The sequence below is a fragment of the Macadamia integrifolia genome, chromosome 10 (genome assembly GCF_013358625.1).
Source record: "Macadamia integrifolia cultivar HAES 741 chromosome 10, SCU_Mint_v3, whole genome shotgun sequence".
In the NCBI taxonomy this organism is placed as follows: Eukaryota; Viridiplantae; Streptophyta; class Magnoliopsida; order Proteales; family Proteaceae; genus Macadamia; species Macadamia integrifolia.
In genome coordinates, this window is record NC_056566.1 from 6427392 (window position 1) to 6442242 (window position 14851).

A 14851-nucleotide genomic window follows, 5' to 3' on the forward strand; every position below is an offset into this window, starting at 1 on the left:
GAATGCCCATGACAACAATGTATGAGAAGTTAAAGAAGTAAGGATTGCTAGGGACAGTGGCTCCGAGAGAGATCAGCAACCCTCCTCCAGCTTGGTATAGGGATCATGAATATTGTGCTTACCACACTCAAAAGGAGCACACCACCGAAAGATGCATAGGTCTACAACATGCAATCCAAGACTTGGTAGACAACAGAACCATTGAGGTCAAGGTTAAGCAACCTCCCAATGTCAACACCAATCCCCTCCCCGATCATGTGAACAATCTAGATGAAGAATTCATAGAGAGTGACCTCACTTAACTAATTATACCTAGAGCTCGGAAGAATCATATGAATGCCTGCGCTTACAGGAAACTTATGAGTCAAAGGGCCAGAGTCATGAGGACTCCCAAAAGAAGAGAATCATCAGAAGATCAGACTCCCACCGTTCATCCTTCCTCATCAACCGAAGAATCTATCATACTATATTACCAACCTCCGCCATACCTCCCACCTTCACTATATTACTAGCCTCCTCCATACCATCAACCTTCACCCCATCATCAAGGAGAATGAGTTTCCTCATCCTATCACCCCTAATCTTTATATCCTACCTCTCACATTATATCATTTTCATACCATCCCGCTTCATGTCCCTTATCGCCCTCATACCAATCCCATTCTCAAGGTTCGGTATATAGCCCAAAAGAAGGATGGATGGACGGGTATAATTGGAAGGATATGCTTACGCAACCAGACTCCCTAAAGATGACTTCATCAATAGGGTCAGTGAATGCATTAGGGAAAGACCAAGAAAGTGATCCTACTTCTCTAATTCAATATACTATATCTTCAGAGTATAATCTAGAGGTAATTGAAGAGGTTACAGTTGATCTTCTCATAGCAATAACCATATTGGCCATAGGGGAACAGGTCAAAGAATACACCTCCCTAATCCACATAGGGAGTGACACAGAGGATGACGAATCAGGTCTGATCTAACTCTGGGCCAGTGATGTCAAGACCCTATGGAAATCTTCCAGTCCATACGCTCTGAATACTACAAGCGTTTGGATGCAGGAGAATTTGATGGTCCAGAAGAATCTGATGGAGAATCAAGTGAGGGGGAAATCAGTGAAGAAGAGGATGATGATGACGATGATGAAGACGAGAATGAGGATGAGAATGATGGAGATGACTCTGATTCTCAAGAGGATGATGGGTATCCAGACTGGGATGACTACCAAGGGCCTTAGTGTAATGACAATGATGATGAGTCAGAATATTACTCACCAGATTATCCGACATATTTCTCAGTCTATGCTATTGGTGGTGATGGTCTAATAGCTGATCCAACAGGTGTTATTTACCCTTCCCCCTACATGGGAGAAGATGATTCTATGTCAAATTTAGAAAGTGATGAAGGATCTAGAGAATCGATGCAAGTTTATTTGGATGAACCAGAATCTGCATTAGAGATGGAAGAAAAGTTGTGTGAAACATACTCCAACACATTGAGGATGTAGGAAAGAGTGGAAGAAATTGACAACATGTTGGGTGAAGTAACTATCGGTGATCATTACTACCGTGAGCAGTTGAATGGTCTAGAGGAAATAGGGCTAGATGACACATTCACAAAGGCAATAGACGCTGCATTCCAACAGCTTTCTAATGCAGTCAAAAAGTTATGAGCCAGGGCTATGGATATTTGTGGAGGACCTCGACTTCCCACCCTAAGTAGGGAAGGAGAATCAGGAGAAGAGGATGACCCCATGGTAGGAATAATCACCATAACAAATAGTGATGATGAAGACTGTTATCCCACAAAGATTATTGTGAAGAAACCTGTCAACGTGATGGAAACTAGAAGTGGAAAAGACTACAAGGGCAAGGCTTTAGCAATAGAACAGTCAAGGGCTAATGAGGCCAGAACTAGCAGTTTGAAGAAAGAGCCAAAGAACCCAGTCTTGGCTCAACTTAAGAAGTCCAAAGCAAATATCTCAACTTGGGGATTGTTGATGGCATCCCTCACACACCGTGAAGCAGTCTTGAAGTCTTTCACCAATGTACAAGTGCAGATCAAGATAAATCCAGCACATCTCGCACATAGTAGGGGCAACATATGCAGTGCAATCCTTGATGTTCTCAGATTCAGAGCTTCCCAAAGGGGTCCAACATAATCGAGCTCTCCACATCACGATAGACAGTCTTGAAAAAGTGGTTCCCCAAGTTCTTATTGACAACGGGTCCACTTTAAATGTGCTACCACTGAGATCGGCAAAGAGTATTGGCACCAACCTGGAAGAAATGAGGCCGACTACCCAAACTATACAGACATATGACAATACTAAGAGGAAGATCCTTGGCATCCTTACCCTTGCCATAAAGATTGGCCCAATGAAGTTTGATAATGATTTCCAAGTCATTGATATACCGACAACTTTTAACATACCTTGGGAAGACCTTTGTTGCATCTTGCGAAGGCAGTGTCCTCTAGTCTCCATCAAAAAATGAAGTTCATTCATAAAGGAAAGGTGATCACAGTAGCTAGGGATCTGAAGTGGTTAATACCTTAGCCAATATTGAAAATAGGGAAGAACAAGACCAAGAAGTCCAACTAAGTGGCTTTGATTTAGACAAAACTTACGCAACCATTGCCAAAGAAATTCTAAAGGAGGAAACCCCAACTAACTATAAAGCCATCTGGAGTTTGCTAGTAAATCAGATGATGAAGAATATGCAATATTTTCTTGGCATGGGGCTAGGGAAATATCATCAAGGAGTTCCAAAGCAGCCTAGTTTGGTAGTGAACAAAGGAAAGAATAGTCTTGGGTACACTCCTCTGACCACCAAAGGGCAGAAAGTGTTAAGGATGACTAGGAAGATCTCCGTCTCTTACTATCCTACTCTCAACAGGTATTTTGTGAAAGAAGAAGAGGATTTCCCTTTCTGCAGAAATATGAAACCATGGTTTGATGAAACTGCTGCAAAGATGCAACCAGGATTTGAAGTATTTTTCTAAGACGAATTCGACTAGGTGACTCATGAAGTGGAACAATAGAAAATGCTAGTCAAAGAAAGTGATCAAGACAGTTGCATCACTAGGATAGCAGAAATTGTACTGATTGAGATTGGGTCTTCCTCTAGTGACCCTACAACATTGATCCAATCAAAGGAGGCACCTAGCCCTCGAGTCCTCCTGAAGAGAGAATGGGAAAAGAAGATAAGGCTCACCTGGAGTCTATTGCTCCTCATTGATTTGAAAGGCTACATTTGCTCCCTCTTATAAGAGCCAAGAGCTAAGAGCCCAAGAGCTACATGAGCTTAAGCCTCATCCTTTCAGAGGAAGAAGTGTGTATGCAAAGCAAAGAAAAGCATAGAGGATAATGGTTTGTATGTACTGTGCCCAAACCAATTGCAATGGTGTAATGGGAAGGCTCGTGAAGGTGGTCAAAGATGTGACTGAGGCACCGGAATGGCATCTCTCAATAGGCACGAAAAGATGGACTTTATAGAAAAAGGATTGAGCAGTCTCCACCAATCTTCACCCCTCAAAAAGTTCGGCTTCCGAGAACATGAGATTGACCAGCTAGTATTCATGAAGAAGCAGGCACCTATCCAAAAGAACCATTGCACCACTGAAGAAGTAGCAGCAACTTTCTCAGAAGGAGAAGAAGGCCCTTCGCCACACCTCCTCATTCATCAAGCCACTAAACAGCTCCTAAACTGGACAAGCATTAAAGAAAACTTCAAGTTTTCTCATGTTATTGAGTCAACCCGCCTGAATACCCCTGGCAAAAGCATTAAGCCAGTTATCAAGTCTGTAGTTGAGTCTATTGTTTATGATTTTGTGTTGGCCTCCCCTCTCGAGGAGAGTCCAGAGTCCTTGTATGTCAAGTCTGTCACTCCTTTCATGAATGAAATTTTTGATTTTGAATATGACTTGCCTCATTTTTCTGATGATGATCTTAATAAATATCAAGAATCATTAAAACAATGCAAACCAAAGAAAGCCCAACCCATCCATGAGGATACTCGGGTTATTAATTTAGGAACCAACCAATGCCTTCGAGAGGTAAAAATTGGCACTACCCTTGATGATGAAGAAGCAGAACAGAAGATTAGTCTTCTGAAAGAATTCTCTGAGCTCTTTGCTTGGTCTTATGAGGATATGCCTGGTATCGACCCAACATTGTGTAGCATCGATTGCCGACCTACCTTGAGGAAAAACCGATAAAGCAGAAGCTCCAAAGAATGCGGCTAGAATGGAGTGAGAAGATCTGAGAAGAAGTTGTGAAGCAATGGAATACAGGCTTTCTACAAATGGTGAAGTACCCCCAATGGTTGGTCAACATTGTACCAGTACCGAAGAAAGATGGTAAGGTACGAATGTGTGTGGACTTCCGAGATCTTAACAAAGTGAGCCCTAAAGATGACTTCCCATTACCTCACATTGATGTATTGGTGGATAATATGGCAGGGCATGCTTTGTTATCATTAATAAATGGATTCTCGAGATACAACCAAATAAGTATGCACCCCGAAAATCGAGAGAAGACAGCCTTCACCACTCCATGGAGAACTATTGTTACAAGGTGATGCATTTTGGACTGAAGAATAATGGGGCAACTTATCAAAGAGCAGCCACAGCCATATTGCATAACATGATGAACAAAGATGTAGATGACATGATAGTAAAGTCAAGATCGACAAAGGCATATTCCCGCACCAAAGCATTTCTTTGAAAGAATTAAGAAGTATCAACTGAAGTTGAACCCTCAGAAGTGTGTATTTGGGGCAACAACGAGAAAGTTGTTAGGATTCTTAGTGAGTGAGAGAGGCATTAAAGTCGACCCTATCAAGATCAAGGCAATTCAAGAAATGCCACACCTCGGACTGAGAAGCAAATACGAGGTTTTTGGGTCACATCCAGTATATTAGCAGATTCATAGCTCAGTTGACTACAGTCTGTTAACGAATTTTCAAAAGGCTGAAGAAGGATCAACCCACTGAATGGAATGACCATTGCCAAAAGCCTTTGACAAAGGATACCTCATGAACCCACCAGTATTGACATCGCCAGTGAAAGAGAAACCGTTTTTGTTGTATCTATCTGTGGGAGAATATTCCATGGGCTCATTGCTAGCATAGAAGGAGACAGAAAAGAAGGTAGAGCATGTCATATATTACCTCAGCAAGAAGTTCCTAGAATATAAAACATGGTATACATCTTTGGAAAGAACTTGTCCGGCGTTAATTTGGGCAACGAAAAGGTTGGGACACTACATGGTTTCCTATCTGGGGCACTTGATTTCAAGGATGGATCCTATCAAATATCTCTTCATGAAACCAGCCCTAACCGGAAGGATGGCCTGTTAGTTGTTTTTACTATCAGAGTTTGACATCACCTTTGTAACTCAGAAATCTATCAAGGGATAGGCCATAGCCAATCATTTGGCTGCCCACCCCATAGAAGATGGAAGATCTTTGGATGATGCCTTTCTCGATGAAGGAATCACTGCAATAGAGGAAGAAGATACAATTACTGAATGGCAGTTATTCTTTGATGGAGTAGTCAATCAGAAGGGATGTGATGCGGGAATATTGCTTGTCACTCCTGATGGTCTTTATTTGCCTTCATCATTTCGCCTCGATTTCCCTGTACCAACAATATTGTCGAATATGAAGCTTGTGCTTTAGGGCTCAAAACTGCTTTGACTATTGGGGTAAAAAGGATCAAGGTATACGACGATTCATCCATCGTCATCTGTCAGACACAGGGAAAGTGAAAAACTAGAGATGAAAAGTTGAAGCCATATCAAGAACATCTGGAAGAGGTGAATGGACACTTTGAGCAGATCTCATTCAAATACTTTCAGAGAGATAACAATAGGTTTGTTGATGCCCTTGCAACCTTGGCTTCCATGGTAGAATGCAATCCTATGGCTAATTCTTGGTAGAACAAAGAAGCAGACCCATTTATCAGAATTCAATGAACTCTCTCACTGTGGACAGACGGTCTTGGTTCGCTCACATAGTGGATTTTATCAAATAAAGGAAGTACCCAGTTGAAGTAACTGGTAGAGAAAAGAAGCTTCTGAGAAGATATGCCACCCAGTTTATTCTTCAAGATGATCTGTTATACAAGAGATCCTATGACAGAATACAATTGTTGTGTGTGGATGAGGAACAAGCTACAACTATCATGGAGGAAATTCATCAAGGTCTTTGTGGACCCCACATGAATGCCAAGATGTTATCTAAGAAGATCCTCAGGCTGGGATATTACTGGAACACAATGGAAGCATATTGTGTGGACTTTATCAAGAAATACCATAAGTGTCAGATATTTGCTAACATCATACATATCCCGCCAATAGAGTTGCATTTTCTCAGTTCACCTTGGTCATTCTCCACTTGGGGCATCGATATCATTGGAAAGGTCAACCCTAAAGCATCTAATGGTCACGAGTTCATTTTGATAGCCATTGATTATTTCACCAAGTGGGTAGAAGCTCAGTCCTATGCGGTCCTCACGTCTGCTAATGTAGCCAAATTCATCCAAGAAAATATCATTTTCCGATATGAAGTACCTCAAGAATTGATATCAGATCAGGGATCCCATTTCTCGGGTAAGACCAACAAAATCTACATAAAGTTTAGTATCAAAAGGCATCACTCTACCACTTACAGGTCACAGATCAATGGAGCTGTAGAAGCAGCCAACAAAAACACCAAAGTCATCCTGCAGAAGATGGCAGAAACACACAAGGATTAGGTTTATAAGTTACTCCTTACCTTATGGGCATACCAGACTTTTGTATGATCCTCGACAGGGGCAACTCCTTTCTCTTTGGTATATAGGATTGAGGCGGTTCTACTCGTGGAAATCTTGGTACTATCCCTAAGAGTACTTCTTGATAGTCAGCTACCTAAAGGAGAGTGGGTGAAAGTCAGACATGACGAGCTCAATTTTCTCGATGAAAGGCATATGAAAGCCATGGATAATCTAAAAAAGTATCAACTGAAAATGACCAGGGCTTTTAACAAAAATATGAAGCCCCGCCCCATAAAGGAAGGCGAAATTGTTCTTCGAGAACAAAGAGCCCCAATTCATGATCCCAGAGGAAAATTCAGGCCCAACTGGAGTGGCCCATTCACTGTCAAAGAAATTTTACCAGGTAAGACTGTGAAACTCATAGACCACAACGACGAAGAAATACCCGGACTGGTCAACATGGATCAACTCAAGAAAGCTTACGATCTGGTTCCTCCTTGTGAGAAATATTAATGGAGTAGCTTCATAGGGAGAAGAAGTTGATTTCACTTACCATGGCTTCACAGAAGCTAACATGAACTTTAACGACACAACTGAAATCACATCCAATGGCCTCCTTATGCTGAGCTACGACACCTGCAAGTAATTGAAGGCCCATACCTTGTATGATAACCCAATTCGCTTCCTCTACCCATCATCCTTTGCTATCCCCTTCTCTACCACTTTTGTCATTGCTATCCTCCCCCAGTATCTTGATTTGGGAGGTCATGAATCGCCTTTGTCATCGCACCCAAAAGAGGCCTTCCTAGTGCTGGTCCAAGCCAACATCTTGGCCTTTTCAATGAGACCAACGATGGAAATTCAACAAATCATGTATTCCCAGTCAAGCTTGATACGATACAAAACACTGAGTTCAATGATATCAACGACAACTATCGATCTCATTGGATTGATGTCTAAATCTTCTGCTCCGGCTGCCTATCTCGATAGAAAAATTGGTCGGTTCCAGAACCTCACACTCATCAGTGGAGAATCCATCCAAGTCTGGGTGACAGCTTCTGCTCTTCGTTGCAATGATCCCCTTCTCTTCTCTGGCCGTTCTCTAAATGCAAAATGGTGTTAGGTTTACAATACCCTTGAAATACACCTTTTGTTAAGTTTTGAAGATAATATCCATATTTATCCCTTTTAACTTAAGTCACCTATATGTTTCGGCGCCTTTTGCTTAGAATCAATTCTGAAAATGAAAAGCAAGCTTTTCATGCTCTAAAAAATAGATTCCAAAGCCTCATAAGTGTCCGGTTCATTTCAAAAGACAAGAAATTGAGCCGGGCTTACCATACAACTTTTACCCCATTTCTATTCCAAAAAAATGACAAAACATCAGAACTCATTTTTTAGAACGTTATAGTATAGAGCCTAAACAACCAAGGTTTTTGTATTTTGAGGAAAATTTCTTCATTAATGCGCCATTCTTTTCTTTTCCACTTTTCTCCATCTAACAAGCTGGGCTAATAGTGAAAAACTATGAAAATAAGACTTCCAAAGTAGAATATGTTAGATCAAACACCAAGAAACACGAATAAAGAGAGACAATAGATCCGTACGACACAGAGATTTAACGAGGTTCACACACCAGGGTGGTGTGCTACGTCCTCGGGCGAAGAAGAAGATGATTCACTATGTAGAAGAAGGATTACAATCTAGCAGCGGCGAGGAAGAACTCGCCCTGAAACCCTAGCTTCGTGAAAACCCTAGAATACAATGACTCTCAACAAGCAACAGTACATTATATATATATACTCCAAATAGCGGTTCGACCCATCGGGTCACGGTGGATCCGGTCGAACCATACCGCGGGGGCTACGCCCCCGCACCCCCATACGAGATCAGTGATGGGCTCCGGGCTTGGGCCTTCCATCACAGATCTCAGAAAAATTCCCATTTGGGTCGCCACCAAAATATGTAGGATCGGGTCAATCTTCAAAACGGGTCAAGAATTCAAGACAAACTTAACAGAATATATGGTCTTGCCCAAAATCACCATGTAAACCTACGGTTCACATTGCTTACACTAATAAAGCATTTTTTTTTTCTGGAGAATAAAGCATTTTTTTTTTCTAGAGGGACGGGGGGAGGGGGTTGGAGGCATGGTTTCAAGGATCAGTCTGGGATCGGTATCGGCTGAGACCAATCTCCAATCCGATACCAATCCCGATCGATTACCTAGATCGTTTCGGGGGTAAAATAGGAAAAATTAAATTTTTTTATAAAAAATACGGGTGAAATAGATGGATACCCACCGATCCAATACCGTCCCATAAATCCTTCGTTGGAGGATAAAAGGATTTCCGGAAGTTTACCTTTTACCTTTTACCTTTCGTATTGAATAACCATATATAGTAGCTGTTTGTAGGAAAGGAGGAAAATATCCAAGTTAGGGGGTAGGGGAGGGAACAAAAGAATAATAACCATTATACGTAGGCAGAAGAAGTGCAGGATTAGCAATTAATAGATAGAAGTACAATAATTAAGATCCAATTGCTTTAAAGATTGGATCGAAGCATTCAGAACTGATTCCAAAACACCGGTTCAATTCACAGGAAGTCTCATCTCATTTAATCGTTTCCAAAATTCATTTTTCGCAAGGGGGAAGGCAGGTATTGTCACATCCCATTCATGAATGTTAAACCGTTCTGGCCTATCGGTTGGTGGTCCGACATCGGATCATCCAATTCAATGGTTTTAATGGTTTGGTAATAATAATAAAAAATATATATTTTTTCATTCAAAAAATAAAAAAATGCAAGACAAATGCGTGGCTAACATGGTTGGAGCTAAGTCTAGAGTAGTGGAGTCTTTTTATTCAGAATAATGAAATATGAGTTGTTGGTTCTTATAGTGAGGTATTCGAACATTTATTATTGTGTAACACTTCATAATTTTACGGGTTATGTACCTGGAAACCTCTTGTATTTTAGATTTATTACAACTAGCCTTGTTTCCATTAGTTAATCACCATCTAGTGAAGAAGTCATGGGTAGGAAAAATCATAAATTTCCAAAATACCCTTCTTCTCCTTCTTCTCCGTCTTCCTTTTCCAACGAAGGAACATCAATCCCTCCTCCCTTGCAACCCCGCCCCACTGTCCTCTTTGCAAAGCCTCCTTGCACCACCATCATGAGAGGGAAGCTCGTTCCACCCACTACTTAAATCGTTTTGGGTTTTCTAAGGTTGAATAACTCACAAGGGTAAAATGATCTTTTTATTCAACCACTAATAGTATACTAACGCCAGAAAGTTTCATAGGGCTTCAAGTTAAATTTTCAAACTTTTGGGGTGTCAAGCAATGTGGTCATAGTATAGGGGGTGTCCAAGTAAGTAATTGTATACCGATCATTTGAATTTTTGTTTTCCGTATGACACAAATGGTAAAAAGAAGGTGAATCAGGTTGGCCTGACATTAGAAAAAATCAAGATCAATTATGGTCAACTTGGCTCTATTAGGCCCAGTCAGGGTCAATTAGAGCTGAATTGGGTTGGTATGAGACCAAGAGGTTTAGGTTGGGTTTGGATTGAGTTTTGGGGACCTAGGGTTGGGCTAAGATTTTAAGAAACTTGGCCCAACCCAACCCTATTTCACCCTTGGTACTAAGGTTGCTTATATTGGTTTAGTCCTCAGATTTATCCTCAAATGAGTTGGGAGTATTCTTTTTTTTTTCGGGTTCAAATTTTTTGCGGTTAAGGTAGTTTCTGTTTCTACTAATTTGTAAGAAAACCAAACAAAAGCCGAACTAGTAACAGTTGGTTTGATTTGGTTTGAGCTGAACCAATCAGTTTTGATCAGTCCAATCGGGTTCAGCTACAAGTTGACAAATATCGTGTGATAAATATCACTTGATTCTCCACTACCACACGCCACCTAAAACACAATGGAGCAAGATCTCCGAACTTTTTAAAAGACTCTTCCAAACCCAAGAGGCTCTCGAATTGCCAGAGGCATCTAAGAAAAAAGGAGGTGGGAATATACCTACCTTAAACACCTTAACTCGCAAAGAATCCTCAATCACAAGGTGATGCCAGCCTTGTTTAGCAAGGAAAGGCAATATTGAAACATTCAAAATAGCGAAAACCAATGCTCCAAAACATTTAGGCACCGTTTGACAATGTTCCGTTTTTATCATTTCTACGTTTTCTTGTTCCCAAAAACGAAGAAACAACCTAAAAAGAGTTTGATAAAATTGTTCCGTTTTCATCCGTTCTAGAAACATAAATCAAAATTTATGCCTATTTACAATTCTGTAAATGATTTTGACAAATCGTTTCTAGAAACGAATTTGAAAGAAAAAAAAAAAAAATTATTGTACCCGATAAATCTCTCAACTATTTAAACCTAAAAAGAGGCAACCGAAACCTCTCTTCCTTTTAGGCATCCGATGATACTATTGAGTTTTTTAGTGACATTATATCTACAAAAAACATTTCGAAAAACAAGTTTATCAAACATCAAAAAATCCGTTTTTGTTTCTGAAAACGTGAAAATCCGTTTCTGCTGTTTCTAGACACAAAAACAAGAGAAACGTTATCAAACAGTGCCTAATTACTTTGGCAAAAGTGAGACCAAAGAAGCCAATAAAAACTACACTCCCAGTTCCAAATCATTCTTCCACCAAAACTTCCTAATCACATTGACCATTTTTAGCAAATGGACTTGGGTAGTATAAACATCAACATGAACACCTCGGGTGTATCTCCATTGGTCCAAAGGCACTGTGTGTTAACAGACCTTTTTAGTTCAAGTCGCCTTGCGATGATCCGTAACATAGGTTAGATGTGAATTTGTATAATTGGGGTTTATCCTTGGAACTGAACTAAAGAACCAGTCAGGTTGAAAGTGTACCTCCTTAAAAATAGTAACACGGACATGACAATGGGAAAGAAGATAGTAGCAACTGAGTTGATAAAGACTTCCCTACCGTATCATACCGTAGACTGCCCTTCCAATAATGCCAATTTGGACTGACCCGTTCAAAGACACAAGAAAAACCTCCTTTTTGGTTCTACCAAACACCTTTTTTGTAGTGTAGTGTTCTACCAAACACTGGCAAGCCAAACTGTTAGCATTTCATAGTTTTGTTTATTTTCAATAAATCTTTTCGACCAAATATTAACCAGGAAAAATATGGTTTGTATAAAGTAGGGCATAATTTAGTTTTCTCATTAAGAAAAGAAAATGCAAATTATTTTCAGTGCCATTGAACTTCCCAATAAGCTTCCCTCATTAAAAAGGATAAAGGGTTACACATGTGACCATGTGGAACCATCTTAATTTTTAACAAACTAGGCTTTATTGTTTCCTTCTGTTTTGGATAGTACAAACCCAAACCTAACTAACTAATCCCAATCTTCTAGTTTCTAAATTTCTGTGGTTCTCTATTTTCATTGCCATAGAACTTCCCAATAGGCTTCCCTCATTAAAAAGGATAAAGGGTTACACATGTGACCATGTGGAACCATCTTAATTTTTAACAAACTTGGCTTTATTGTTTCCTTCTGTTTTGGATAGAAACAAACCCAAACCTAACTAACTAATCCCAATCTTCTAGTTTCTAAATTTCTGTGGTTCTCTACTTATAAAGAACCTAACTACTACTTACTCTTTTTGGGGCAAATGCCAAACTCATTGTCTCAAATTCCGTGTTCTAATCATATCCTTTACCAAAAAGCATTTAAAACCCACATGAAACATACTACTGTAGTAGAGAAACAATGGGGCCCTTCTCTACTTCCTCCAAATTCCAACACCCAAACATGCTTCTTCTCCCTTCCACCAAGCCCATAACAACAGAAACAATCTCAAGAAAATGTTCTGCACTTAGTCCACAACACAGATTTTCCTCCATTAGAGTTGAATTGAGGTCACACAACACAAAAACAGTAGCAGTAACAGCAACAAACAAAGGAACTCAACCTATGTTGGCTACCACTAGAAGGCCACTGGTGTTGTCACTATTGACCACCTTCTTCAATATGTTGGAAGATACCATCAACAGCTTCAGTAAAGCTCCTCTCCCACCTTTCATTGATCCACAGTGTGTCCTCTGTGACAATTTTGCTCCGGTGGATGAGCTTCCCCCAACCGAATGCCAGGTTATTGAAGGCCAACTCCCATCTTGCCTTAATGGAGCTTACATTCGCAATGGCCCCAACCCACAGTACTTCCCAACTGGTTCATACCACCAATTTGATGGTGATGGAATGCTTCATGCGCTCACCATTTCTGGTGGCCGTGCCATGCTCTGTAGCCGCTTTGTCAAAACTTATAAATACAATTTAGAGCATGAATCTGGCCAGCCAGTCTTTCCAAACATGTTTGCAGTCTTTTATCGTCCCACCACCTTTGTGATCACCAGTATTTTGTTCACTGCAGCTAGAATCTTCAGCGGACAGATCAATCCTGCAAGAGGGGCTGGTCTTGCCAATACCAGCCTTGCTTTCTTTGGTGACAGGCTCTTTGCCCTTGCTGAATCTGATCTTCCCTACACTGTTCGTGTAGACAAAGCCGGTGACATTGAGACCATAGGGCGCTATGATTCTAATGGAGAACTGTTACAAAACATGACAGCCCACCCAAAGATTGATCTGAACACCAAACAGACATTTGCTTTTCGTTATGGCATGATGCGCCCATTCTTGACCTTCTTCAGTTTCGATGCAAATGGCTCAAAACAATCAGATGTACCCATCTTCTCTGTATCTCATCAGTCTCTGGTTCATGACTTTGCCATCACCGAACGGTTTGCAATATTTCCTGAAATACAGATAACAGTAAACCCAATGGCAATCATGAAAGGAACACCTTTGATGCAGTTAGACCATTCGAAAGTGCCAAGGATTGGTGTAATTCCACGGAATGCCAAGGATGAATCAGAGATGAGGTGGTTCGATGTGCCTGGATTCAACATCTTCCATACCATCAATGCTTGGGAGGAGGAAGATGATGTAGTTGTCCTGATCGCACCCAACATGTTGTCCATAGAACACTGCTTAGAGAAGACTGAGCTGAACCACTCATCGGTAGAGAAGGTTAGGATAGACTTGAAGAGAGGGATTGTTTCAAGGTTCCCATTGTCTGCAAGGAACTTAGATTTTGGGGTGATAAACCCAGCCCTAGTGGGGAAGAAGAGCCAGTATGCTTACCTGGGAGTGGGAGAGCCTATGCCCAAGATGGCTGGGGTAGTGAAGCTAGACCTTTCAGGATGGGAGCACCAAGAACATGTTGTGGCCAGTCGGATGTATGGGCAAGGATGCTATGGTGGTGAACCGTTCTTCGTGGCCAAAAACCCAGAGGACCCAAATGCTGAGGAGGACGATGGGTATATGGTGTCATACGTGCATGATGAGATTTTAGGGGAGTCAAAGTTCTTGGTCATGGATGCAAAATCACCTACTCTTGAGATTGTTGCAGTAGTAAAGCTGCCCCGGCGGGTGCCCTATGGATTCCATGGGCTATTTGTGAGGCAAAGTGATCTCAACAAATTGTGAGTAACTCATAGTTGTGTGGAAGGCTTTTGGGTTTGGTAAGCCAGAAAGAAAAGAATGCCAAAACCAAAATGAAATAGCTTTTGTTACATATCATTCTTTGTGTAATTGTATATGTATCTACCTAAGACACTGTAGACATCATATTTGTATCATAATAAAACAATTCAGCCACTCGTGGAAAAGCCTGAAAGCACATGTTGAACCAAAACTTATATTCCCCGAGCCTTCAATCTTCACCCATACTTTGGCCTCTCCAACCGTCTCCATCTCTGTGCCCGTCTTCTGGCCTTTAATATCTATTGCAATACAGAACTAAGACACAAAAGACCACAACTGACCACTGAAAGATAGTAGAATCCATTGACCCATCATCATCCATCCTTTGCTACTTTTGATGAGCCAAGTAGGCTTCTGGTGAGGAAGAGCATGGCTTTTGCTTTTCCTCAGCCAAGGATGTCTCATAGCCTTTGAGTGCTACTACCCCGTTTCACTCTTCTTCCATGATCTTATGCAAATACTTCTCCTGAGCTTCAATTCTAAGTTTTAA

At 40.9% G+C, this 14851-nt stretch overlaps 1 protein-coding gene across 1 annotated transcript; it reads left to right on the forward strand.

The window, feature by feature from the left end:
• Positions 1-12535: 12535 nt before the first annotated feature.
• On the forward strand, positions 12536-14486 carry LOC122090577 (probable carotenoid cleavage dioxygenase 4, chloroplastic). Its single transcript, XM_042660217.1, has one exon. The coding sequence runs from the start codon at positions 12571-12573 to the stop codon at positions 14302-14304; it is 1734 nt and encodes a 577-aa protein (XP_042516151.1). The 5' UTR covers positions 12536-12570; the 3' UTR covers positions 14305-14486.
• Positions 14487-14851: the final 365 nt, after the last annotated feature.